The following is a 27671-nucleotide window of genomic DNA, read 5'->3' on the forward strand; positions in this document are numbered from 1 at the left end:
CCAGCATTGTATGAGTAATCTAGTTTCTTCACATCCTCACATTTGGTGTTGTTACCATTTTTAATTTTAGCTATTCTCATAGGTGAGATTTCACTTCCTTAATGGCAAGAGATGCTATCTTTTCCAGTGTTTGTCATTTATATATCCTTTCTGATGAAATGCCTGCCCAGGTGTTTTCCTCATTTTCTAGTTAGACTTTTTTTTTTTTTACTATTGAATTTTGAGAATTTTATTTTGAGATGGGGGTCTCCCTATGTTACTCAAGCCTGGCTCTAGACTTGGGCTCAAGTGATACTCCGATGTTAACCTCTAGAGTGCTGGGACGACAGGCTTGCGCCACCATTCTACATACATTCTATGTAGAACAGCCCTTTGTGGGATATGTGGCTTGCAAATAATTGCTCTCAGTCTGTAGATTTGTCTCTACATCTACATAACAGTATTTCACAGAGCACACATTTCTGAAGTCTAAGTGATCAACTTTTCCTTTTATGAATGGGTTCTTTTGATAGCAAGTATGCCCAGGTCCCAAAGATTTTCTCCTACTTCTTTTTCCTAAAAAAGATTTGTTTTATATTTAACATCATAATCCAGTAGAGTTAGTTTTTGTAGCAGTACAGGACTATGGGTTTTTAATGACTATAGCACCATTTATTGACAAGGCTATCTTCTTCATCCACTGGATTGTGTTTATATCTCTGTTAAAATTAGTTGTGGAAGCCAGGCGTGGTGGCGCACACTTTAATCCCAGCATTCGGGAGTCTGAGACTGGAGGATCACGGTTCGTGGACAGCCTCAGCAACTTAGTGAGGCCCTCTGCAACTCAGTGAGACCCAGTTTCAAAATAAAGAATAAAAAAATAGGGCAGGGGGTGTAGCTTGAAGATAGAATGCCCCTGGGTTCCACCCCCAGACCCGCAAAAAAAAAAAAATTAGTTGTGGATATTTGTGAGTGGATTTTTGGGCTATTTATTCGGTCCCACGGACATATGTTACTCCTTCACTAAAATTACACAGGATTGATGAATGTAGCTATGCAAAACTTGAAATCATGTAGCGTGCCTCACTTCATTTTATTGTGCTTTTCTGGGGAATGCTTTGACCTGTCAGAAAGGCAGGATGTCTATTCTTACCATTATTCGACATGTTGATAGAAATTTTAGCCAGAAAATAAAATAAAACCCTTAGAGAAAGGAGAAAATTCAACTTCATTTGAGGATGACATTAATTGTCTCAGAAGAAAGTTTTAAGGGATTTATAAGGAAAATACACTGCTAGAACTAATAAGGCTTTTTACTTTTCTTTGCGTTCTTAAGATTATTGATTTGAGATAGTTTGTCTTTCCTATAAAATTCCTTCTTTTTTTTTTTGGCGGGTTTGGGGATAGAACCCAGGGGCATGTGACCTCCAAGCTACACTCCCTGGCCTATTTTTTATTCTTTATTTTTTGAAACAGGGTCTCACTAAGTTGCAGAGGGCCTCACTAAGTAGCTGAGGCTGTCTGCACACCGCGATCCTCTGGTCTCAACCTCCCGAATGCTGGGATTACAAGTGTGCACCATCACGTCTGGCTCATAAAATTCCTTCTTGTGAGATTGCTTTAACTGATTCTATAAAATTGATATGTTTTATCATTTTTGTTCAGTTCAATATGTTTTTCTATTTTTTTCCTCTTTGACACAAAGAAGTGTACTTTAAGGTTCCAAGTATGGGTAGATGTTTTGTAGTTATCTGTTACTGATTTCTAGTTCAATTCCATTGTGTTTGGAGAATACACCGAGTATGGATTCAATACTTTTAAATCTATTGAGACTCATTTCATGGCCCACATGTGGTCTAATATGGTATATGTTCTGTGGGCAACAAAGGGATAGTAAAGTTTCCTACTATAATAGTAGACGAGTCTCTTTCATTCCATCAGGTTGTTTTTTTTTTTGGTGATACTGGGGGTGAAACCCAGGGGCTTTCTACCTCTAGGCTATACTCCCAGATCTACTTTATATTTTATTTGGAAACAGGGTCTCACTAAGTTGCTGAGAGCCTCACTCAGTAGCTGAGGTTGGCTTTGAACCTGTGCGATCCTCCTGTCTCAGCCTCCCAAACGCAGGGATTACAAGCGTGTGCCACCATGCCCAGCTCATTCCATCAGTTTTTGCTATATATATATATATATATATATATATATATATATATATATATATATATATATATCTTATAGCTCTGTGTCTGGCTCATACACATTTAGGACTGCTATATCTTTCTGGTGAATTGACTATCACTGAGTTATACCCTTAGCTCTTTCAATTTTTTTATTTTGACACGTCTTGCTAAGTTGCCCAGGCTGGCCTTGAACTTTTGATCATCTTCTCATCCTCCTAAGTAGCTGTTATAAGAGGTGTGGCTTGATTAGTGTATTTAGATAATTTAGTTTACAGGGAATGTCATTTTACATTAATGTAATTCACATTACATTACATGTCATTTTACTCTGTTTTCTTTTTCCTGCTTTCCTGTGGGTTAAACATCTGTTTGAGTTCAAAATTATCTATTTTTTTTTTTTTTTTGGGTTGTACTGGAGGTGGAACCCAGGGGCTTTTCTGCCTTTGGGCTATATTCCCAGACCTATTTTATATTTTATTTGGAAACAGACTCTAAGTTGCTGAAAAGCCTCACTAAGTAGGTGAGGCTGGCTTGGAACCTATGCGATCCTCCTATCTCAGCTGCCCAAGCGCTGGGATTACAAGTGTGTGCCACCATGGCTGGTTTTTTAGTGTATATGTATGTATAACTTTTTAAGTAGTACCTTCAGAAATTGCACTCTACATATATAACATTACAGTCTACTAGTGTCATTTCCCCAAATCTAATAAAGTATAGAAATCTTTCCTCCATTGACATCCTTTTCTTTTTCTTCTTTCTTCTCTCTCTCTCTCTTTTAACTGTTGTGCTGAAGACTGAACCCAGAGGCATTCCACTTCCAAGCTACACCCTAGCCCAATTTTTAAAATAATTCTTTATTTTAAAACAAGGTCTCACTAAGTTATGGAGAGCCTCAGTAAGTAGCTGAGGCTGGCACGAACCACGATCCTTCTGTCTCAGCCTCCCAAGCACTGGGATTACAAGTGTGCATCACCATGTCGGGCTTTTGAAATCCATTTTCATCTATGATTTATAGTATTTCTATCTATACTGATACCATATCTGACAGTGTTACTGTTTTTTTTTTTTGCTTAAACCATCAAATGAAATTTTCTTCAAATGTAATTTATTCAAAAGAAAAAAGTCTGTCTTATCTGTCTATATTTTTGTTTACTGTATTCTTTCTTCCATTACAGTGTTCCATGATCTTTCTTTCATCATTTCATTTCTATTACATAACTTTCTGCTATACCCCTGGCCCGATTTTACTTTTTATTTTTGAAACAGTCTCACTAAGTTGCAGAGGACCTCACTAAATTGCTGAGGCTGACTGAGATCCTCCTGTATCAGCCTCTCAAGTACTGGGATCACAGATGTGCTCCACCACAACAGGCTTGAGAGTGTGTGTGTGTGTGGGGGGGGGCACACTGGGGATATAACCCAGGGGCCTTCTACCTCCAGGCTCCAACCCCAATCTATTTTGTATTTTTATGCGGAAACAGCGTCTCACTAAGTTGCTGGGAGCCTCACTAAGTAGCTGAGGCTAGCTTTGAACCTGCATGATCCTGCAACTCAGTGAGACCCGGTTTCAAAATAAAGAATAATAAAAAAAATAGGGCAGGGGGTGTGCTCAGAGGTCGAATGCCCCTGGGTTCCACCCCCAGACCCCAACACACACACACACACACACACACACACACACACACACACACCAAAAACCAAACTTTTATTTGGTTCTTTTTATCTTTTTTTTTGAGACATACTGGCTCAAGATTATTTGTACAATCAACACAGGAAGAGGACACCAGTGCCACGATCTCATCAGTGCTTCTTAAGTAGACAGAGAGAAATCTTTATTGTGAAACTTTCATGAGGGCCTGAACCCCTTTGGGAACCTGAACCAGAGCTTATTGCGCCCCTTGGGACCCACACTTCTAGTCTTGAGGTAATACACTAAAGTCTGTTGATTCTGTGGCTGACACCCTTTGGGACTGTGGGCTTTACAAAGGCCTTGGCATGGGCTTTCATGACCTTGGCATTGTCTGTATCTTCTTCAGGCCTTTCTTGTGCTTGCTGGAAAAACTCATATTTCTCACTCTTAAGAGATTCATACGTTTGTGACCAGAGTTTCTTGATACTATTTCTGTGCCATTTTTCAGGACTGTGGTTCTTGAACGTGGCTATGCCTGTACCATAACCTGCCCTCTTATATTTCTTTCGCTGAAACTTCCTGTGTGTGTGCGAGTGTGTGTGTTTGCAGTATTGAGGATGGAACCCAGGGACACTCTACCTCTGAGTTACACCCCCAGCCCTATTTTTTATTCTTTAGTTCCTGAGGGCCTAAGTAAGTAGCTGAGGTTGTCCGTGAACCACGATCCTCCTGTCTCAGCTTCCTAAATGCTGAGATTACAAGCATGTGCTACCACGCCTGGCTCTCAGTCCTATTTTTTATTCTTTATTTTGAAACAGGGTCTCACTTAAGTAGCTGAGGCTGGCCATGAACCTGAGATCCAACTGTTTCAGCTTTCCAATTACTCAGATTATAAGCATGCGCCACCACACTGGGCTCCATCCCCCTTCCCCCCCACCTTTTTTTTTTTTTGCGGTATCAGGAATGGAAACCAGGAGCGTTCTACCTCCGAGCTACACACCCCAGCCCTATTTTTTATTTTTATTTTATTTTTTGTGGTACTGGGGTTCCTGGAAACCCTTCTATCTCCGGGCTACACTCCCAGACACCTATTTTTTTTAATATATTTTTATTTGGAAACAGGGTCTCTTAAGCCAGCGAGGCTGGCTTCGAACCTGCATGATCCTCCTGTCTCCGCCTCCCAAGCATGGAAATTATAAGCATGCGCCACCATGCCTGGCTCTATTTTTTATTCTTTATTTTGAAACCGGGTCTCAGAGTTGCAAAGGGCCTAAGTAGCTGAGGCTGTCCACGAACCACAATCCTCCTGTCTTAGCTCCCTAAATGCTGGGATTACAAGCGTGTGCCATCACATCCTACTAGCTCCATCCCTTTTTAATGTTTATTTTATTTTTTGGTACTGGGGATTGAGCCCAAAGGCATTCTACCTCTGAGCTACACCCCTATCCGTATTTTTTTTTTTTTGTGGAACAGGTATTGAACCCAGGGGCATTCTACCTCTGAGCTATACCTCAGCCCCATTTTTTATTCTTTATTTTAAAACAGGGTCTCACTAAATTGCAGAGGGACTCATGAAGTAGCTGAGGCTATCCGTAAACTTGTGATCCTCCTGTCACAGCCTCCAAAGTACTGGGATTACAAGCATGCACCATCACACCTGGTTCCTTGTATCTTACTTTCCTTATCTTACAAATGACAATAATAATTAAAAATATATCATTTTCAAGGCTTTAGATGAATCAATACACAAGCATATTAAAACTGTGCATGGAAAATGCTAGCAACCAGCACATACAATAAACATGCCTAGAAAGTATATTACAAAAGAAGTAATAATCTATTCTTGAAAAATTTCTATGGAGTATGTATGTGCTGTCCAGGGTTTTAAACAGATGCACTTAGGAGGAGGAATAACGAAAAGCAAATCTATCTTTCTAGGAGCAAAAGTCTCTTGGCTATTACTTTCATGTTTAATCATTCCAAAATCATATCAAGAGATTTAACATTGATTTAATCCTTTATCAGATTATAGAAGTCTTTATTATTATTATTAATTATTATTAATTATTATTAATTATTATTATTATTATTATTATTAATTTATTTTTGACGTACTGGGGATTGAATCTAGGGGCAGTCTACCTCTGAACTATACCCCAGCCCTATTTTTTATTCTTCATTTTGAAACAGAGTCTCACTAAGTTGTAGAGGATCTCAATAAGTAGCTGAGGCTGGCCGCGAACCTGCGATCCTTCTGTCAGCCTTCCAAGTACTGGAATTACAAGTATGCGCCACCATGCCCGGCTAGTTTTCTTTTAAAAATTCTTTATCACGAGGTATTGTTTATTTTATTCTATTTATTTTGTGATGCTGGGGATTGAACCCAAGGGCATTCTACCACCAAGCATACATCTAGCCTGACTTTTTTTTTTTATTCTTTGTTTTAAAACAGGGTCTAAGTTGCAGAGGACCTCATTAAGTAGCTGAGGCTGGCTGTGAACCTGGATCCTCCTTAGTCTCCCAAGTACTAGGATCATAAGTGTATACCACCATTCCCAGCTAATATGAGGTATTTTTTAGATTAAAACCTTATGGATGATTATATTATATACTATGAATCCATGAATCCTTTAAAAATTAAATCATGTCAGATTATTTATTTAAATATTTGGGTTTAAGAAGAAAATTAATTTTCACTGTAAGTAAAATACATATTATATACTCCTGAGGGAGGCAAATTTCTGTATAGATTAAATTTAAACAATTATTTTATTAATCACAAATACACTTTTTGTAGTAAATGATACCCAAACACTCACAGAATATTTCATTTAAATGCTTAGCCAATGGCTGGGTATGGTGGTACACGCTTGCAATCCCAGTTCTTGGGAGGCTGAGACAGGAGGATCATGGTTCATGCCAGCCTCAGCTACTTAGTAAGGCCATCTGAAACTTAGTGAGACCCTGTTTCAAAATAAAGAATAAAAAATCGGGTGGGGGGGCGTGTAGCTTAGAGGTAGAATGCCCCTGGGTTCCATCCATAGTGTAGAACACCCCCCAAAACAAAAAACAAACACCCCCCCCCCAACTCAGACAAAAGGACAATAGTAGTGGGTATGGTGGCGCATGCTTGTAATCCCCATACTTGGGAGGCTGAGACAGGAGGATTGTACAGGTTCGAAGCCAGTTTCAGCTACTAAGTGAGGCTCTCAGCAACTTAGTGAGACCCTGTTTCCAAATAAAATTAAAAAACATAGGTCTGTGAGTATAGCCCGGAGGTAGAAAGCCTCTGGGTTCTACCCCCAGTACCACAAAAAAAAAAAAAAAAAAAAAAAAAAAAAGGACAATAGTATTTACTGTTTTCCAATAAATACCTACTTTTATTGTTAAGATAAATGAACGTAATGGCATTAGAGATAGTATGGCTCTTTTCTTTTCTTTTTCTTTTGTGGTACTAGAGATTGAACCCAGTACATTTTATTTCTAAGCAACACCTCCAGCCCTATTTTGCTTCCTTTTTGAAATAGGCTTGCTAGTTTGATGAGAGTCTCACTACTTGCTGAGGCTGTCTTCAAGCATTCCGACCTTCTTATCTCAGCCTCCCAAGTACTGGGATTACAGGCATGTACGACTATGCCTAGCTTGACTCTTTTTTAAGATACAAATAGTTTTGGGTTTATGGTTCTTAAAATCAATATGTACTTCGTTAACATTTTTTTTTTTTTTTTTGGCAGTACTGGGGATGGAACCCACAGGCATTCTACCTCCGAATTACACCTCCAGCCCTATTTTTTTTATTCTTTATTTTGAAACAGGGTCTCACTGAGTTGCAAAAGGCCTCACTAAGTAGCTGAGGCTGTCCATGAACCACGATCCTCCTGTCTCAGCCTCCCAAATGTTGGGATGACAAGCAGATGCCACCATGCCTGGCTTCATCGTTAACAATTTAACAAGGATATGTTTCAGATGTCTTGAAACCTTCTGGGGATTTTATGGTTTCAAATGCAATACTCTTTTTATTTTTAAACAGGGTTTCCCTAAGTCATTGAGGCTGCCTTCAAACTTGCAATCCTAAGTACTGTGATTACAAGCATGTGCCACTATGCCTGGCCAAATGCAATACTTCTAATAGAGGAGCACCTCTCTGAAATCAGTAGCTTTATATGTTTGTTTAAAGTTGAACAAAAGAGTACAAAGAGTACAAAAGGTTCTTTTGCTTGTGAAGTAAAATGTTACTCTTATATGTTATCAAGTTGTAATCATTGTCAATAACAAGTAAAACATTAGTGCCTACAGGAAGTACATTTATAGTAATTATGAGGTACCTCATCAAGTACAGATAACAGGCTACCTAAAAAAGAATTCTTTGGCCGGGTGTGATGTCACACGCTTGTAATCCTGGTACTTGGGAGGCAGAGACAGGAGGATGGTTCAGGTTTGAAGCCAGCCTTGCTGGCTTAAGAGACCCTGTTTCCAAATAAAGAAAAGAAAAGAAGAGAAAAAAAAATATATATATATATATACACACATATATAATAGGTCTGGGAGTGTAACCCGGAGGTATAAGGGTTTCCAGGAACCCCAGTACCACCAAAAAAAAAAAAAAAAAAAAAACTTTGGTGAAAACATCAGTGTTATGAACTTATTGTAGTTTGTTTCTGGGGACTGGGAATGTCACTCATTGATACAGTACTTGCCTAGCATGTATAAGTCCCTAGCTAGAGGCCCAGCATGACAAAAAGGAAGAAAAAAAAAAAAAGAATATTTTTCTGGGCTCAAGGGTTAATTGGGAGAACTCCAAGTATCATTGTAAATAAATATTTACTGAGTGCTTACTATGTTGAAGGCACAGTGCTAGCTGCTGTCTAGGATCCTGCGCTCTCCTATCCTTAAAATGGTGAGGTTTTTTTCCCAATAATTTGTTTTCTAGAATCTCTTTCTGTAGCTGCTTTTATATGTTATTGTTATATAGAAGATAGAAATTAAACATTACTTGTAAGCTAATAATTTTCTTAGTCTTATTTCCTTTGATAAAATAGCAATATTTACCTTAGTCATCTATGTACAGTTTATAAATACCATATCCAAATACACCATAAAAGAACATGATGCATTAAGAAAACTTTCAATTAGCTAAGGCTAATCAATGGAAATAATTGATATGATGCAAATCTTATCTATTAAAGATGGCCCTTGCCTTGTACAGTGTTATGTAGCAATAACATACATATGAAGAAAGATGTGTTAATAAATGCAGACTTAAAGAAAAGGCTGCAAACATAGTTTAAGAATTTGATAGAAGAAAAGTGTTACAAGGCATTTCAGAGGGATACAATTTTTCTACTCCATGATATTCAAGGACTGCTGGAGACTAAGAAACACTGGTAAATAAATGCTGGGGTATATGAAACATTTCTATTAAGTAAAAGATGATAGACATTAAAAGTGCCTCTTATTTACCTCTTCTACATTGGAAGCAGTCTTAGCAGAAGTTTCCATGAAGATAAGTCCATGCTCCCGTGCAAAAGCTTCACCTTCTTCTTTTTTTACTTCTCTTCTAGATTCTAAATCACTAAGCATAGGAGAAAAAGGTTGTTATTAACCAACACAGTATAAACACTATCTTCAGAAAGCATATCATGGGATTAAAAGTTGTGCATAACATTCTTTCAGTTAGTAAAAATAACAATTTGAAAGAGCAGGATCCTATTAATCTCCTCACTTATCAAAGTGAATTGTTATGCATGTGATTAAAATATTAGCCACCCAAGAAACATTAATTAGATTAACTAATTAGTCTCAATTGGTTTAATTCTCAGTTTATTCTTAAAACTATAATGGGGGAAGGTAGAGACAGATAGCAAACGTCTAAGTTTAAAATTCTGGATGGAAATATAACATTCATTTTATTATACTGGAACTATACTAGTGATGTAAGGGGAAAAGTAGCAAGTCTCTCTTTTTAACATATATATATATATTTTTATTTGTGCATTGTAGTCATACATCTAACAAGTCTCTTTGAAGTATGTTTTAAACATTTATTGTGAATGTTTAAAAACTTTACTATTGCTGGGTGTGGTGCTTGTAATCCCTGTTCTTGGGAGGCCAAGACAGAAGGATCGCAGGTTGGAAGATAGCCTCAATTAAGTAGTGAGACTTTCATTAACCTAGCGACATCTTGTTTCAAAATAAAAATAAAATAGGGCTGGGGTGTAACTCAGAGACAGAATGTCCCTTGTACCCAAAAGACAGAAGAAAACTTTACTATTATACAACATAATAACTAGAATATAATACCTATGGCCGGGCGTGGTGGTGCACTCTTGTAACCCCGCGCTTGAGAGGCAGAGAGAGGAGGATTGCGCAGGTTCGAAGCCAGCCATGCTGGCTTAAGAGACCCTGTTTCCAAAAATAAAATAGGTCTGGGAGTGTAGCCCGGAGGTAGAAGAGCTTCCAGGAACCCCAGTACCACCAAGAAAAAAAAAAAGCGCTCTCCCTCTTTCTCTCTCTCTCTCTGTACTGGGTATGAAATCCAGGGACATTCTACCGCCGAGCTATTCCTTCAACCCTATTTTTTCTTTTTATTCTTTATTTTGAAACAGGGTCTCTGTAACTTGTAGGTAGAATGTCCCTGGGTTCCATTCCCAGTACTGCCAAAAAAACCAAAACACCAAAAAAACAAACAAACAAAAACCACCACCACCACCACCACCACAACAACAAAACAAAAAGGCACTGGAATATGTACCCAGAATATTTATATATATAATTTTTAGTACACTATAGTATAGCAGTAAAAAAAAATTAAAAAGTAGATCTACATGTATTCTGTAGTGAATTTGAAAGATTTGATTTTAACCCAAACGAACAACTTATAGAAGAGTAGCTACATCTAGTCTTTTAAAAATGCAGAAAATACTAAACACTGATATAAAAAATACATGAGAAGGAAACACAAAATTCAAGATACTGGTTATTACATAAGACAGCAGAATCAGGAATACTGGGGAAGTAACTGAATTATTTTTCTATCTTAAACAAAATCTGAAATAAATTCGGCAAAATAGTTAATCAACGGAGACAGGAGGATCACAGGTTTGAAGCCAGCCTCAGCTACTTAGGGAGGCCCTCTGCAACTTAGTGACACCGTTTCAAAATAAGGAGGAAAAAAAAAAAAAAATAGGGCTGAGGATGTAGCTCAGAGGGGGAATGCCCCTGGGTTCAATCTCCAGTACTGGTGAAAAACAAACAAAAAAAAGAAATAGAATGGAAAAATCATTCATTATTTCATGGATTTTGTCTTAAATAAATATATAATTTATGCATAATGTAAAATGCATTTATTATAGATCAAATAAAACCCAAAAGCTACTGTATTTACATACATGCTTAGTGCAAAGCTGCTTTCCAAAACAATGGTCATCTCCTCAGTTGTACAGTCAGGTTGCTATCTTTGACTCTGTACTCTCTATAAATTTCGCTTAAGTTGCTCCCATTACGTACTCATCTGTCTTTCCTAAACTATTATTTTATGCACCTTTATTGCTTAGAGTTTATAATTACAATCCTTTTACTATGAAAAATTAATCTTTTTAGGCTTTGCTTCCTATTTCTTACAGAACTGATTTAAAACAGCACAGTAAGAAAAATTTGTGTCATTTGTCATTCTGACGAGGTCAACTGCCTTTCTCAAATCTTTTCATTTCTTCCCTACTGCTTACTACTTCTACTTCAAAAACTGCTTATTCCGTTTTGAGATCTATCCCAATTCACCTCACTCATTCAATAAAATTGTCTTAATTTATTTTTCTGTTTTTTTCCGAATCATTCTATTCTATTTTTTTTTTTTTTTTGCAGGTTTGGGGATGTAACCCAGGGGCATTTGACCTCCGAGCTACACCCCCTCCCCTATTTTTTATTCTTTATGTTTAAAATAGGGTCTCACTAAGTGTAGGGCCTAAGTAGCTGAGGCTGTCTGCGAACCATGATCCTCTGGTCTCAGCCTCCCGAATGCTGGGATTACAAGCATGTGCCACCATGCCTGGCTTACTTTTTTTTTTTTTTTTTAATGGATGGATCCCAGGGCATTCTATATCCGAGCTATACCTCCAACCCTATTTTTTATTGTTTATTTTGAAACAGGGTCTCACTAAGTTGTAGAGAGCCTAACTAGCTAAGGCTGGCTATGAACCTGTGCTCCTTCTATCTCAGCCTCCCAAGTACTGGGATTACAATGTGATGCCACACCACGCTATACTCCTACTTATAAGTTTCACCAATCTACAATCATTAGACACTTTTCTTTAGTGTACACTATACTTTGTTTTTCCTTTACACATTTGAACTACAAGTTCCTCATGGTCAGCTACCAAATATAAAGGCACAAGCAAGTTGCCACACACCATGTTTCAGAAGAGTGAAAAAATAAGTACGAAATATATTTTATTCTCCGAATATTCACCACTTATTATTTCATACATTGAATGGTAGAATGAATACCTTTATCACAAAAAGACTAAAGTCTCCCTGCACTAGATTTAAGCTTAAAAAAAAAAAAAGTTGAGCTGGTCATGGTGGTGCACGCTTGTATTTCCAGTACTTGGGAATGCTGAAATAGGAGGATCACAAGTTCACAGCCAGCCTTAGCTACTTAGTGAGGCCTTCTGCAACTTAGTTGAGACCCTGTTTCTAAAAATACAGAATAAAAAATCAAGCTAGGGGTGTGGCCTGGAGGTAGAATGCCTCTGGGTTCAATCCCTAGTACTGGGGGAAAAAAAAAGTTTAAGTGAGGAAAGAATACCCAAGAAAAGGCTGTGTGACTGCCAAGATAATACTTCTAGTTACAAAAAAGTAACTGATAGTTGGTATTTTATTTTTTTAAATATATTTTTATTGGTGCAGCGTAGTCAAACATCACAATGGAATACAAGACTTGTGAGGATATCCAAGCATACACCATTCAATTGGCCTTTATCCAATCCCCATCCCACTTCCTCCCCCTCCTTCAATCCCATGCTTGATTTAGTGATTAACTTTGATATATTTGTTTATGTACATCATGTGTTTTAAAGAGATTCCATCTTCCCCCCATCCCATCCCCTCTGATTTGTCATCTTAATTGCTCCTCCATAGGGCCCTTTCTTCAACTAGATTTCCTATTACCCATTTCTTCCTAGTTTTTGCATATTAGGGAAAGCATCTTATTTTTTATTTTCTGTGATATTTCTCTGTGTATGTTGCATTGCAAGTTCCGATCCCACTCTTGAAGGCCCCGGCACCAGCCTGGCCACCCAACAGACTCTGATCCCGGCCTCGCTGGCTCCAGAACCGGCCTTGCCTCAGGCAGGCTCAGATCCTAGCCTCGGAGGCGCCAGCACTGTCCTTGCCTTAAGGCAAGCTCCTATCCCAGCCTCACTGGCTCCAGCTATGGCCTCATGGCATGGCAGGCTCTGATCCCGGCCTTGGACTTGAAATCATGATCCTCCTGTCTCAGTCTTTAGAGTAGCAGATTACCATTGCACCAGGCTTCATTTTTCTAACTACTTTTGAAGAGAAAAAGGTTATTTCTGTTAAAGTGTAATTTATTTTCTTTTATACTCCACATTTTTTTTTACAGTCCCTTGGTTGCCAAAAGTTGGACCACTAAATTTTTTGTCTTTAAAAAATTTTTTTTAACTCCTTACTTAATTTATTTTTTGTGTGGTACTGGGGGTGGAACCCAGGGGCTTTTCTACCTTTGGGCTATACTATAAGACATAAGTTGCTGAGAGCCTCACTAAGTGCTGGTGCTGGCTTTGAATCTGTGGGATCCTCCTGTCTCAGCCTCCTAAGTGCTAGGATTACAAGCGTGTGCCACCACACCTGGCTCTTTTTAAAGATTTTTTAAACAGTTTTAGCTTTTACATTTAGGTCTGTAATCTGCATATGGTATAAGGTATGGGTTAAAATTCATTTTTTGCATGTGGCTACTCTACTCAAAGACTCTTTAAAGAAATTACCCCTTCCCACACTGAATTAGCACCTTTGTCAAAATATTAAACATGTATGAATGGATCTTCTTTAAGACTTCTTACTCTGTTTCACTGATCTACATATGTCTATGCTGTTATAGTTTGGATCCTAAATGTCTCCCAAAAGCTCATGTGTTAAATGCTTGGTCCCTAGCTCATGGAACTACTAGAAGGTGGTGGAAGTTTAGAGGTGGGTCCAGTAGAATCCTAGCCTCTCTTCATGCTTCCTGGCCACCATGAAGTGAGAAGCTTTACCTCACACTGCATTCCCTGCTACTGTATTTCTTGCCTCGCTACAGGCCTCAGTGAGACCCTATTTCAAAATAAAAATAAAAACAAGAGCAGGAGGGTGGAGCTTAGAGGTAGAATGCCCTTGGGTTCCATCCCCAGTACCGGAAAAAAAAAAAAAAAAAGTTAAGAAGCTAGTAGCTATGACATGCAGGCAAATATACAAGAAAAGTAGTCATACAAATAGAATCTGCAGTGTTCATTATTACTGTAAAGTATGCTCTAAATTAGACCTTTACCTTTTATTTCCAATAAGCATAATGACCATGTTGGAATTGGAATGCTGGCGAGCGTCTTCTAGCCAGGTTGTCAAGTGGTTGAATGTATCTCTCCTAAACATAAATGGTAATTTGATTATCATTTCAAACTATTTCTTTTAGTGATACACAACAAATACATCTCATTAACCATTAGTCATTTTTAGCCATGTCCACTTATGTAATGAAAAAAGATTTCAAGTATATTATCTGAGTTTAGAGTTCATTGATTACATTTCAGTTTAGAAATTAAATGTAACCATGCTTTAGAAAATTTTAATGTATAAATAATATTACCACATTGATCTGGGGTGCTTATTTAAGTAAGAAAAATAATTTAGTAGCAGATCTCTGTAGTGAGTTTAGATTTGAATCAAGACATAGTTATTACAGTGATTAGTCAAGGAATACAGGCAAAGCCATACTTTTATTACTTGTAACCATATTTCTTTAGAATTATTCTCTGCACTGACCACTGGATTAAAAAACTGACAAATACTCACCTTGTAATATCATACACTAGTAAAGCTCCTGCTGCACCTCTGTAATATGACCTCGTGATGGAACGGAAGGACTCCTGTCCTGCCTGTGAAGAAAGAAAAGAGTGAAAGTTTCCTTTAAAACCGTGTCCGAGTCAGGCATGGTGGTGCGTGCTTGTAATCCCAGTGCTTAGAAGGCGGAGACAGGAGGATCGCACAGGCTCGAAGCCAGCCTCAGCTACTTAGTAAGACCCTGTTCCCAAATAAAGTATAAAATAGGTCTGGGAGTATATCCCAGAGGTAGGAAAAAAAAAAAAAGTGTCTGGCCGGGCATGGTCGCACACACTTGTAATCCCAGTACTTGGGAAGCTGAGACAGAAGGATCACAAGTTCGCAGATAGCTTCAGCTACTCTGTGAGGCCCTCTGCAATTTAGTGAGACCCTGTTTCAAAATAAAGAATAAAAAATAGAGCTGGGGATGTAGCTCAGAGGTAGAATGCCCCTGGGATTCAATCCCCAATACTGCAAAAACAAAAACCAAAATCTTGTCCTTTACATTTTTATATTACTTCTACAGAGGGTCTAAGCAGAAAGGGGGAAGAAAACTTCCCCAATATTAGGAAAAAGTTGCATAATACCACTGCTGCTGTTACTGGTATGTACATGCAGCCTTTCCTGCAAACTTTACTCCCCTACTCCAAAGAAGACCCCTAACCCTTTTTGGCAATCCCTGACAACCCAATTTACTGAATGGCTTCACAATACATGAATCATTATTAGAATACAGAATGGACTCCTAGCAACTAAGCTCTGAAGACAAATTTGAAAGGAAGCAAATAACCCAGAGCCTCACATTTGAATTCAATAACCCACTCCTCCCTGGGGCAGCTGTTGACACTAGAATAAATAAAGCCCATTGTAAATAAATGATGAATGACATCTTTACGCCCACCATCTGCTGGTGGAAAGGTTGTTGGAAGGCCAAGGATGCAGATTTTTATCAGTCATATCATAAACTGCAATGAGCTTTCAACAGTCATAAGATGAAATTCTTTGAGCAATCATTTTATTATGAAAAACAGAAAATGGTTATGAATTTAATTTATATAATCCCCCCCCACATATCATCAATTTTCTCTGTATTTGATATACAATGCTTGTCAAAAGGCTATAGGAAGCATCCATTTGTGAAACAGACAACAGAAATTATACAAAATTAAGTAATTTCTCTAACTTGTGGTAGTAACATTCTATATTTTAAGAAAGACTGATAATAGAACTATTGCCTGAGTTAAAAAGATAGCTATCAAAATTCAAATTTAAATTAATCACTTATTTTCTACCTTTAAGAAGAAAATAAGTATTTTATTTAGGTAAACAAAGTCAGTTTTTAACAACTTTTATATTTAAAATCTGCTAACTTAGCTGGGCATGGTGGCGCACACTTGTAATCCCAGTACTTTGGGAGGTTGAGACAGGAGGATCGCGCAGGTTCAAAGCCAGCCTCAGCTATTTAAATAGTGAGGCTCTTAGCAATTTAGTGAGACCCTGTTTCCAAATAAAATATAAAATAGGTCTGGGAGTATAGCCCAGAGGTAGAAAGCCCCTGGGTTCCATCCCCGCTACAAAAAAATAAACTAAAAAATCTGCTAACTTGAAAAGTATGCAGGTTCATATTGAGAGTTCTGATCTTCCAATGTAAATATAACCCCCCCACACACACAAATAAATAAATAAAATATAAGTTAAAGCCAGGAGTGGTGGTGCATGTCTGAAATTCAAGAACTTGAGAAACCCTGTTTCAAAATAAAAAATATAAGCCTGGCGTGGTGGTGTACACTTGTAATCCCAGTGGTTGGGAGGCTAAAACAGGAGGATCGCACAGGTTGGAAGCCAGTCTCAGCTACTTAGTGAGGCTTTCAGCAACTTAGTGAGACCCTGTTTCCAAATAAAATATAAAGTGGGTCTGGGAGTATAGCCCAGAAGCAGAACTAAGGCCCCTGGGGTTCCACCCCCTGCACCACAAAAATAAATAAATGAATAAATAAAATGACTGGGGGTATATAGTTTAGAGGTAGAATGTCTTTGGGTTCAATCCCCAGAAAACACAAACACATATTTCAAAATGGAAATGATATGATAGTGGAATTTCTTCTCTAATTGCTTCTCACGGAAAAACTAAGGAATTTTTTTTTTTTTTAATGGTACTGGGGGTGGAACCCAGGAGCATTCTACCTCTGAGTTACACCCCGAACCTTATTTTTTATTCTTTATTTGGAAACAGAGTCTCACTGAGTTGCAAAGGGCCTCACTAAGTAGCTGAGGCTGTCTGTGAATCACGATCCTCTTGTCTCAGTTTCCCAAATGCTGGGATTACAAGCGTGTGACACCATGACTGGCAGGACTAGATCTTTAAAAGACTCATTTTATAAATTCAATATAAAAATCATGGTTAAAGCTCTTCCATCTTTCAAAGCTAACCATCAAGTAAAAGTCCTTTAAAACAGTCTACTACCTGGGCATGGTGTGCACACCTCTAATCCCAGTACTTGGGAGGCTGAAACAAGAGGAGTCCAAGTTTGAGGGCTGCCTTAGTAACTTAGGGCGATCTGTTTCAAAGTAAAATGGGTTTGGGGGTGTAGCTTGGAGGTAGAATGCCTCTGGGTTCAACCTTTAGTACTAAAATAACAAAACAAAACAAACAAAGGTCTCCTGGGAGCGCTAGCATGGTGGCTCATGCTTGTAATCCCAGCATTCGGGAGACTGAGACAGGAGGACAGCGATTTGCAGACAGCCTCAGCTACTTAGTGAGGCCCTTTGCAACTCAGTGAGACCCTGTTTCAAAAAAAAAAAAAAAAAAAAAAAAGACTAAGAAATAGGGCAGGAAGTGTAGCTTGAAGGTAAATGCCCCTGGGTTCCATCCCTGTACCCCCCCCCCCCCATAATCTCCTGGGAACACTGTGTTAAGAATAAAGTGAGCACATTGCTAGAAAAGACTACTCTGGAGGTAAAAATACTAAACTTCATTGTTCACAGTTTAAATAATATACTATGAAACAGTAAAAGGTAAATGCAAACTTCTATTGTTAACTTCTGGTTAACTGTGAATGTATGTGTGTGGTACTAGGGACTGTCTATCTGAGCTCACATCTAGCTCTATTTTTGTTATTTTGAAACAGGGTTTTACTAAGTATCTGAGGGCCTTGCTAAGTTGCTGAGGCTGGCCTTGAACCTGTGATCCTCCCTCTGGTCTCAGCCTCCCAACTACTGGTATTACAGGTGTGCACCACTACCCTCAGCAGAAATGCAAACTTCTATAAACCATTCCTACTCCTCTTGAATTGTTTTACAGAGAACAAAAAAAATGTTCCAATATGTAACTATACAATGTACCATTTTATACTAAGTCCATTGAATCTGGATTTTGTCCATTATGATTATGAATGTAGCTGTGTTTCTTAAAACATTATGATTGTTTTATAATAAATGAAATCTGTATTCAGAATAATTTCCTAATTTTTGAGACTTGACTTGCATGAAAACTAATATACACTCTGATCTGATCTCTGGTAATGATATAGACAGCCTCAAGATAAATCTCATCCAATAAAGTGTTTTATACAGCATTTGTGTGTGTGTGTGGGGGGGGTACTGGGGTTCCTGGAAACCCTTCTACTTCTGGGCTACAATCCCAGATCTATTTTTTAATATTTTTATTTGGAAACAGGATCTCTTAAGCCAGCGCGGCTGGCTTCGAACCTGCGCGATCCTTCTATCTCCTCTTCCCAAGCACAGGGATTACAAGCATGCGCCACCAAGTTTTGTTTTATACAACTTTTGACTATAGTTTGTTTGTTGTTCTGAGGATCAAACTCAGGGCCTTGCACATTCACATCAAGTGCATTAGCATGTGGCTGCATTCATTAAATATAAAAACTGTCATGCAAACTAACTGCATTAAGCAAGTCAAATGGTTAACTTTCTTGATCAAACTAAAGTAAAATAATCTAGTTTAAAAAGAATTCTTTAATATTTTGTCTAAATTTTGACTGCTCTATATTGTGACAAAGGATATTAGCTTAGGAAGCCAGACATCATGGTGGCACATGCTTGTAATTCCAGTGCTTGGAGGCTAAGACAGGAGGATGGCAGATTTGTGGCCAGCCTCAGCTACTTAGCAAGGCCCTTCACAACTTAGTGAGACCTTGTTTCAAAATAATAATAAAAAATAAGGCTGAGGGTATAGCTGGGAGGTAGAATGCCTCTGGGTTCAATCCCCAGTACTGAAAAAAAAAAAAAAAAAGTTAACTTAGGAAATATAGGTGTTGTATTTGATCTTCTTTACCATTAAGTGTTGCTTAAAGAGGGATTTTATTTTATTTTATTTTAATTTTTTATTGAAGGGTGTAAGTTTTATTTTTTTTAATTAATTAATTTTTTAAATTGGTGCATTGTAGTCATATATCAATCACATTGGAGTACAAGACTTGAGAGGATATACAAGCACACATCATCCAATTAGCCCTCATCCGGCCCCCATCCCATTCCCTCCCCCTCTCTCCATCCCATGCTTCTTTGGTGATTTACTTTGATACATTTGTTTATGTACCTCCTGTGTTTTAAAGAGGCTCCGTCCTCCAGTATTACATACCCTCTGATTGGTCACATTAGTTGCTTCACTATAGGGCCCTTTCTATAGCTCAACCTCTTCCTGTTGCCCTTTTCCTCCTAGTTATTGCTGATTAAGAGAAGCGTCTGATTTATATTTTCTGCGATATTTCTCTGTGCATGCTGCGTTGCAAGTACCAATCCCACTCTTGATGGTCCCAGTAGTGGCCTGGCTACTCAGTGGACTGATCCAGACCTCGCTGGCTCAAGCAGCGGCCTTGACTCATGGGAGGCCCCAGTTCTGGTCTCGCTGGCCCCTGAACCGGTCTAACCCCTAAGCTGGCTTTGGTCCCGACCTTGGAGGCCGCAGGAGTGAACTTGCCTCACGCCAGGCTCCCATGCTGGCCATTGGCCCCTGCACCGGTCTAACCCCTTGGCAGGATTTCAATCCCGGCCTCGGAGGCCCCAGCACCGGCCTAGCCTCATGGCAGGCTCCAATGCCGGCCTCGTTGGCCCCATCACCAGCCTAACCCCTCGGCAGGCTCCGATCCCGGCCTCGGAGGCCCCAGCACTGGTCATGCCTCAAGGCAGGCTCCGATGCCGGCCTCGCTGGCCCCAGCACCGGCCTAACCCCTCGGCAGGCTCTTATCCTGGCCTCAGAGGCCCCAGTACCAGCCTTGCCTCAAGGCAGGCTCCGATGCCGGCCTCGCTGGCCCCAGCACCGGCCTAACCCCTTGGCAGGCTCCGATCACGGATTTGGAGGCCCCAGTACCGGCCTTGCCTCAAGGCAGGCTCCGATGCCGGCCTCACTGGCCCCAGCATCAGCCTAACCCCTCGGCAGGCTTCGATCCCGGCCTCGGAGGCCCCAACACTAGTCATGCCTCACGGCAGGCTCCGATGCCGGCCTCGCTGGCCCCAGCACCGGCCTAAACCCTCGACAGGCTCTTATCCTGGCCTCGGAGGCCCCGGTACCGGCCTTGCCTCACGGCAGGCTCCGATGCCGGCCTCACTGGCCCCAGCACCGGCCTAACCCCTTGGCAGGCTCTGATCCCGGCCTCGGAGGCCCCAGCACTGGTCATGCCTCAAGGCAGGCTCCGATGCCGGCCTCGCTGGCCCCAGCACCGGCCTAACCCCTCGGCAGGCTCTTATCCTGGCCTCGGAGGCCCCAGTACCGGCCTTGCCTCACGGCAGGCTCCGATGCTGGCCTCGCTGGCCCCAGCACCGGCCTAACCCCTCGGCAGGCTCTTATCCTGGCCTCGAGGCCCCAGTACCGGCCTTGCCTCAAGGCAGGCTCCGATGCCGGCCTCGCTGGCCCCAGCACCGGCCTAACCCCTTGGCAGGCTCTTATCCTGGCCTCGGAGGCCCCAGTACCGGCCTTGCCTCACGGCAGGCTCCAATGCCGGCCTCACTGGCCCCAGCAGCGGCCTAACCCCTCGGCAGGCTCCGATCCCGGCCTCAGAGGCCCCAGTACCGGCCTTGCCTCAAGGCAGGCTCCGATGCCGGCCTCGCTGGCCCCAGCTCCGGCCTAACCCCTTGGCAGGCTCCGATCCCGGATTTGGAGGCCCCAGCACTGGTCATGCCTCAAGGCAGGCTCCGATGCCGGCCTCACTGGCCCCAGCACCGGCCTAACCCCTCGGCAGGCTAAAGAGGGATTTTAGAAGCTTGAAACAGGACAGAATTCTTATTAGTCTGGGACAGAATTCTTATTAGTCTGGGATTCTTTGCGGTAGCTCAGGACACAGAAGGAAAATGCATTAAATGAAAATGGGAGTGACAAGTGAACAGCACCAGAAAGCAAATAAATCTGGGTGACAGGTGCCCAGAATGGACCATGGGTTTCCATCAGCTCTCAAGACAACTGTTTGAACCAGGTGTGGTGGCCCACGTTTGTAATCCCAGCATTTGGGAGGGTGAGACAGGAGGATCACGGTTTGTGGTCAGCCTCAGCTACTTAGTGAGGCCCTCTGCAACTTAGTGAGACCCTGATTCAAAATAAAGAATAAAATGTAGGACAATGGGTATAGCTCAGAGGTCGAATGTCCCAGGGTTCCATCCCCAGACCTGCAAAAAGAATAAAAAAAAAGACAACTTGTTTGGTTTATAGGGAAAAAAAAAGCAGCAAAATACTCAGATATACACACAAGTAAGCAGTAAGTCAGCTTTAAGAGTTAATGGACACACTCATTTTTAGTGATGTGTACAACTTAAATCAAAATCAGTACATTTGTGCAAAAGAAGTCTTATAGACCTTAATTTTCCTTATGAGTGTTGCTAAATTAAATAAACTTGTTCTTCTGTGCCATTTAAAACTTACTTCCAATAGCCAAATAAAGATTCCCCCAAAATAGCTTTCCCACGTGTCTGAGTCTGTCAATACCAAGTTTTATAGTAACCAGGCTGGCTACTGGTGGCAATCTTAGCTACTTTTCCTTGAAGTAGCTATTGCTCAAAAATCTCTAACTTGAATTAAAGTTGTGAGCTCAAGAATCTGTTCTATATTGGTCTATAAGAATTTTTTTCCTTTTCATTAAATGTTTTGTTCATATAGTTAATTTTTTCCTTCTGATAATTTTACCTTTAGTCTAAATATTACTGCTTTTGTGTCTGGTCCTTAACTCCCTACCCAAAAAACTATTTCCTCCTCCCTCCACTTGTCCAATTTCTGTTTCCTAAGGGACAAGTTTTTTTTTTTTTTTTTTTGGAACCCAAGGGGTTTTCTACCTCCAGGCTATACTCACACACCTATTTTATACTTTATTTGGAAACAGGGTCTCACTAAGTTGCTGAGAGCCTCACTAAGTAGCTGAGGCTGGCCTTGAACCTGTGCGATCCTCCTGTCTCAGCCTCCCAAACCCTGGGATTACAAGCATTCACCAACATGCTCGGCCTAGGGACCAGTTTAAAACCCTGTATTTTCCGCAAAACTAGGAAGCATGTCTACTATAGTCCACAATTATCCTTTTTCTTTTTCTTTCTTTTTTTGGTGGTATTGGGGTTCCTGAAAGCTCTTCTACCTCTGGGCTACTCTCCCAGACCTATTTTATATTTGTATTTGGAAACAGGGTCTCTTAAACCAACGAAGCTGGCTTCGAACAAGCGCGATCCTCCTGTCTCTGCCTCCCAAGCGCGGGGATTACAAGCGTGCGCCACCATACCCGGCAATTATCTTTTTTCTCCTGACAAATCCAAAAGCACTTTTATGTGGTCTTATGGTCTTAAGAGTATTGATTAGATAAAAGTGAACATACTGGCTCAAATACTTCCTCTTTTGTTCTCCTTGAGGACTTAACTCAGAGTACTGAAATGTATTTATAATAGACACTGAAGAGCCAATAAAGACAAAATTAAGATTTGTAAGAATCAACATTATAGTATTTCTTTTAAATTGCTATTTATCTAAAAATTTCAGCTTTATAGAACACAGATAAAAACCAAAAAAGAGAAAAAATCCTAAATAGCCAAATAAGCTGTCAGTTGCCTAAGCATTACATCAAGCACTTTAATAATCAGATTCAATTTTAAAGTTTAGACCTATGATCAAGGAACTGTTATGACTTGAGTTAAAATTTTGAAATCTACATGCATCAACAAGACATCTGCTTTGGGTGACAATCACTTTACAGAACCAAACTAATTTTTACACTGCCTCAGTGTTCACAGCAAGAATGGTAAAAATGTAAAACCAGACTAATTCTGAGCTTTATAAAGGCGTCTCCTTTAGAAACTAAATCAGATCCTGAAAGAAAAACAAGGGTTGAAAATAACTACAAAGAATAGCACATGTTTAATGCTTTAAAAAAAATTGAGGGCTGTAAGAGTTGGACCTCAAAAGCCTCTCAGTGGGCTGGGGTGGGGTGGAGTGTGAAGGGAGCAGAGCACCACAAGGCCAGGCAGGGCTGTTTTCCCGCTCTGAGTTCTAGGCATCTCTTCCCTGGCCCTACTGCATTCTGGTCATCCATCTTTAATGATACACTGAAACAAAATAATATTCAGGTTTTATGCTACTAATGATTAAATCCAGGGTATTCTACCTCTGAGCTAGATTCCCAGCTCTTTTTTATTTTGAAGCAAGGTCTTGTTAAGTTCTATGAACTCCTCAAACTGAGATCCTCCTGCCTCAGCCTCCCTAGTACTGAAATTACAGGTGTACAGCACTGTGTCTGGCTTCACTTCTTAAATACTTTGTCAATTATTTCACTCTTGAGAAAATATTTGTAAATCTAAGATAAAAATATAGGAAGACTGAACAGATATATTTAACTGAAACGTGTTAAGTTTATTTGGTTGTGCTGGGGAAGCAACTGAAAAAGGAATAAATGGCAAAAGATGAGTAGGAGTATAGTAGGTTGGGTAAAGGCTGGCTAAAGTCTAACAAGAAGAACAGCATTCCTCTGCCCCCTTCCAACAATCAGTGACCAAGAACAAAGTGCATATTTGGCTTCTGCTTTTGATTAAAAAAGAAAAATCACTTATTACTGGGCCCCCAAACAGTGCTTAACAGGAGGCAACTGATAGACTTTTATCATTGCTCCCAGCTGTGAAACTGACTGATGGCCTTAGGGCATTGAAGGAGCCATCTGCTGGGAACTATTCTTGCTGTGGAAAAAGGAAAAGGAGAAGGAAGGGGAGGAGGAAAGAGGAGATGAAGGAAAAAGAAAAAGACAAGATGGTAGATGTAAAATTTTGCAAAGGAAAACTTAAATTATTATTATTATTATTATTTTATTTTTTTTTTTTGCAGTACTGTGGGTGGAACCCAGGGGCATTATACCTCTGAGTTACACCCCCAGTCCTATTTATTAGTATTTTTACTTTTTGAAACGGGGTCGCACTGAGTTGTGAAAGGCCTAAGTAGCTGAGGCTGCCCACGAACCCAGATCCTCATGTCTCAGCCTCGTGAATGCTGGGATTACAAGCATGCGCCATATCTGGCCTTATTTTAAAATTTTTGGTTAAGTGAAAATGGATATATCGCTTCTTGGCCTTTTGGCTAAGATCAAGTGTGAAGTGAAAATGGATAAACAACGAATGACACATATCCTAAGATATTGTAACTTGGCCACAGAGCAAGGGTATTAATTTAAGATTGATGAAACAATAACATTTAGCTAATTTTCCTTAGAGGACTCTAGGATGGTTCTGAAAATGTCCTAGGTCAGGACAGACACAACTCTCACTACTAAAAATGTAATAATGTATACATACACTGCAAAACATTTACATTATGGAAAACTGTTTCACTTAGATATAAAGCGTGAAACCAACTTTAATCTTGTTATATTCACTGAAGAGTTTTGGAAGTTAGATATAAAAGAAAACCAATGAAAGTAAGAGGAGAATCTGTAAGGCTGAAGAAACAAATGTCAAAAGAAATGTTAGCACAATTTTTTCAGTTCGTTAAATCTAAAACAGGCCATTGGCTCCTAATGCTCTGTATGCCAGGAACTCTGAAATTCCTTCTTAGGATTTATGATGTTTTCAAAGGTACCCAAGTCAAGAACTAGGCCTCTGCTCTCTTGGAGGAAGTACAAACAGGGGTTTCTTCTTTTCATAATTGCATAAACAACTATTTTATCTTTTAGCCCCCCCCCCCCCCCCAGTTCTAGGGACTGAACCCAAGGACATTCTATCTCCAGGCTACATTTCAGCTTTACTTTTTATTATTTTATTTTATTTTGCAGGTCTAGAACCCAGGGGCATTCAAACTCTGAGCTACAGCCCCTGCCCTAATTTTTACTTTTTATTTTGAAACAGGGCCTCACTAAGTTGTGAGGGCCTAAGTAGCTGAGGTAGTCCCTGAACCACAATCCCCTGGTCTCAACCTCTGGAATGCTGAGATTAAAGTGTGGGCCACCAAGCTTGGCTACTTTTTATTCTTTATTTTGAAACAAGTTCTCACTAAGTTGTGGAGGGCCTCACTAAGTAGTTGAGGCTGGATGCAAACCTGTGATCCTCCTGTCTCAGCTTCCCAAATACTGAGATTACAAGCATGCACCACTGTACTGGGCTTAGATTTCATCTGAAAGATCTCTGCCATGTAAGAAAATCAGCTGACAGGTGGGGTGCAGAGCTCTCATCAAAGAAGGCATGACTAGTTAACATACAAAAAAAAAGATAACCATGGAATGAATGGCTTACTAAAGTTTCCCCAAACAAAACAAGATTATTTAAGGGAACATGTTAAGCACAGAAAAAAAATGGAATAAATTAGAATAAACTATATACAATGAGGTGATTTGCATCTAAAATACAACTATCACTACTACATTAATCTTTTCCTTTTTAAAAACAGCTACTTTGAGCCAGGTGTGGTGGTGCACGCTTGTAATCCTAGCATTCGGGAGGTTGAGACCTGAGGATCATGGTTCGTGGATGCCTCAGCTACTTAGTGAGGTCCTCTGCAACTTAGTGAGACCCTGTTTCAAAATAAAGAATAAAAAATGGGGCAGGGGGTGTAGCTCGGAGGTTGAATGCCCCTGAGTTCCATCCCAGACCTGCAAAGAAAACAAAACAAAACAACCCAGCTGCTTTGGTACAAGATATTTATTGACCACAACCAGTAATACTGTAAGATATTTATTGACCACAACCAGTAATACTACTAGATGCATCACTGGGCATGGTGGCTCAGGCTTGTAATCCCAGTACTTGGGAGGCTGAGACAGGATGGTTGCAGGTTCATGGCCAGCCTTATTAGCAAGGCCCTTCAAAACTTAGTGAGACCCTGTTTCAAAGTAAAGAATAAAAAAACAGGGCTGGGGGTGTAGCTCAGAGGTATAATGCCCCTGGCTTCAACCCCTAGTTTTGCAAACAAAACCCCCCAAAAACTATAAGATGCATAGATGAGATTCTCTACTTATTACTTCAGTTAAATTTGCAACTGTTTCAGTCACTGAGCTAAAATCACAACAAGCAAGACTGAGTAAGACAGTTGGTTCCTTCTCTTAAAATGCTCACTGAGGATGATGAATAGGTAAACAAACAAACAAAAAATAAGATGACAATGGCATTGGAGCTATAATAAAATGCACATGAAATACTGTGGGAAGAGTAAGTCCTTCTCATGGGAGTCAGAAAGGCCTCAGAAAAGAGCTGATACCTAATGTGCCTTAAATGGTAAGTGAAAAGAGACATTTGAAGCAAAGCAAGCATTTACGTACTTAATGCAGGTAAAACATGTTTAGTAGACATTCTGATTCACACTACAATAAATAATGTGCATATTTCAGGTTATTAACTAGTTTATGTAGATTAGTTCTAGAAAAAACATGTTTTTTTTAAAATTAGAAGCTATTAATACAGAAGTAGCAAATACTTGCTTTTGGTTGGAGAACCTAATTTTAAAACTCTCAAAAAGAAAATAATTGGTATATTTTATTTCTCTTTCCCATGACATTTTAAATCAAGTTGCCTGAAAGAATATAAACCAAAAATGTTTTGAAAGCCAGGCATGGTGGAACACACTTATAATCCCAGTACTTGGGAGGCTGAGACAAGAGGATCACAGGTTCATGGTCAGCTTCAGGTACTTATGGAGACCCTGAGCTACTTACTGAGACCCTGTTTTGAAATAAAGAATAAAAAATAGGGCTGGCAGTACAGCTCGGAGGTATAATACCCCTGGGCTCAATCCCTAGTAACACACACACCACACACACACACACACACACACACACACACACAGCCGGACCTCTGGGCTCAATCCCTAGTACACACACACACACACACACACACACACACACACACACACACACTCAGCCGGACCTGGGCACACTTGTAACCCCAGAGCTTGGGAGGCTGAGACAGGATCACACAGGTTCGAAGCCAGCCTCAGCTACTTAGGCTCTCAGCAACTTAGCGAGACTCTGTTTCCAAATAAAGCATAAAATAGGTCTGGGAGTATATCCCGGAGGTAGAAAGCCTCTGGGTTTCACCCCCAGTACCACCACAAAAAAAAAAAAGGGGGGGGGGAGGTTGACATGCTGTAAGCTCAGGGAGGAAACCTCTAAGAAACTGTTAAAGTATGGAGAAGCAGGGTTTACCAACTAGAGACAACTGTAGGACACATAGGGGGAAAACAAAAACAAAAACAAAAAACTACTACTTAGTAAGACCCTCTGAGACAGGCGTAGTGGCACACGATTGTAATCCCTGTGCTTGGGATGCTGAGACAGGAGGATCGCACAGGTTCGAAGCCAGCCTCAGCTACTTAGGGAGGCTCTCAGCAACTTAGTGAG

The 27671-nt window shown here is 40.1% G+C and overlaps 1 protein-coding gene across 2 annotated transcripts in view; it reads right to left on the bottom strand.

Moving 5' to 3' along the window:
* RAB2A (RAB2A, member RAS oncogene family) overlaps positions 1-27671 on the bottom strand; it is a gene marked incomplete at both ends in the record, with an annotated part of 95471 nt that overhangs the window by 29153 nt on the left and 38647 nt on the right. For both annotated transcript variants that reach the window (XM_080694658.1, XM_080694657.1), the window contains 3 exons: positions 9250-9361; positions 14330-14422; positions 14851-14933. In XM_080694658.1, coding sequence (XP_080550784.1) covers positions 9250-9361; positions 14330-14422; positions 14851-14933 — 288 coding nt within the window. The remainder of the gene's footprint in view (positions 1-9249; positions 9362-14329; positions 14423-14850; positions 14934-27671) is intronic.

Source organism: Muscardinus avellanarius (assembly GCF_963383645.1).
Source record: "Muscardinus avellanarius genome assembly, chromosome: 4".
Taxonomy (NCBI): domain Eukaryota; kingdom Metazoa; phylum Chordata; class Mammalia; order Rodentia; family Gliridae; genus Muscardinus; species Muscardinus avellanarius.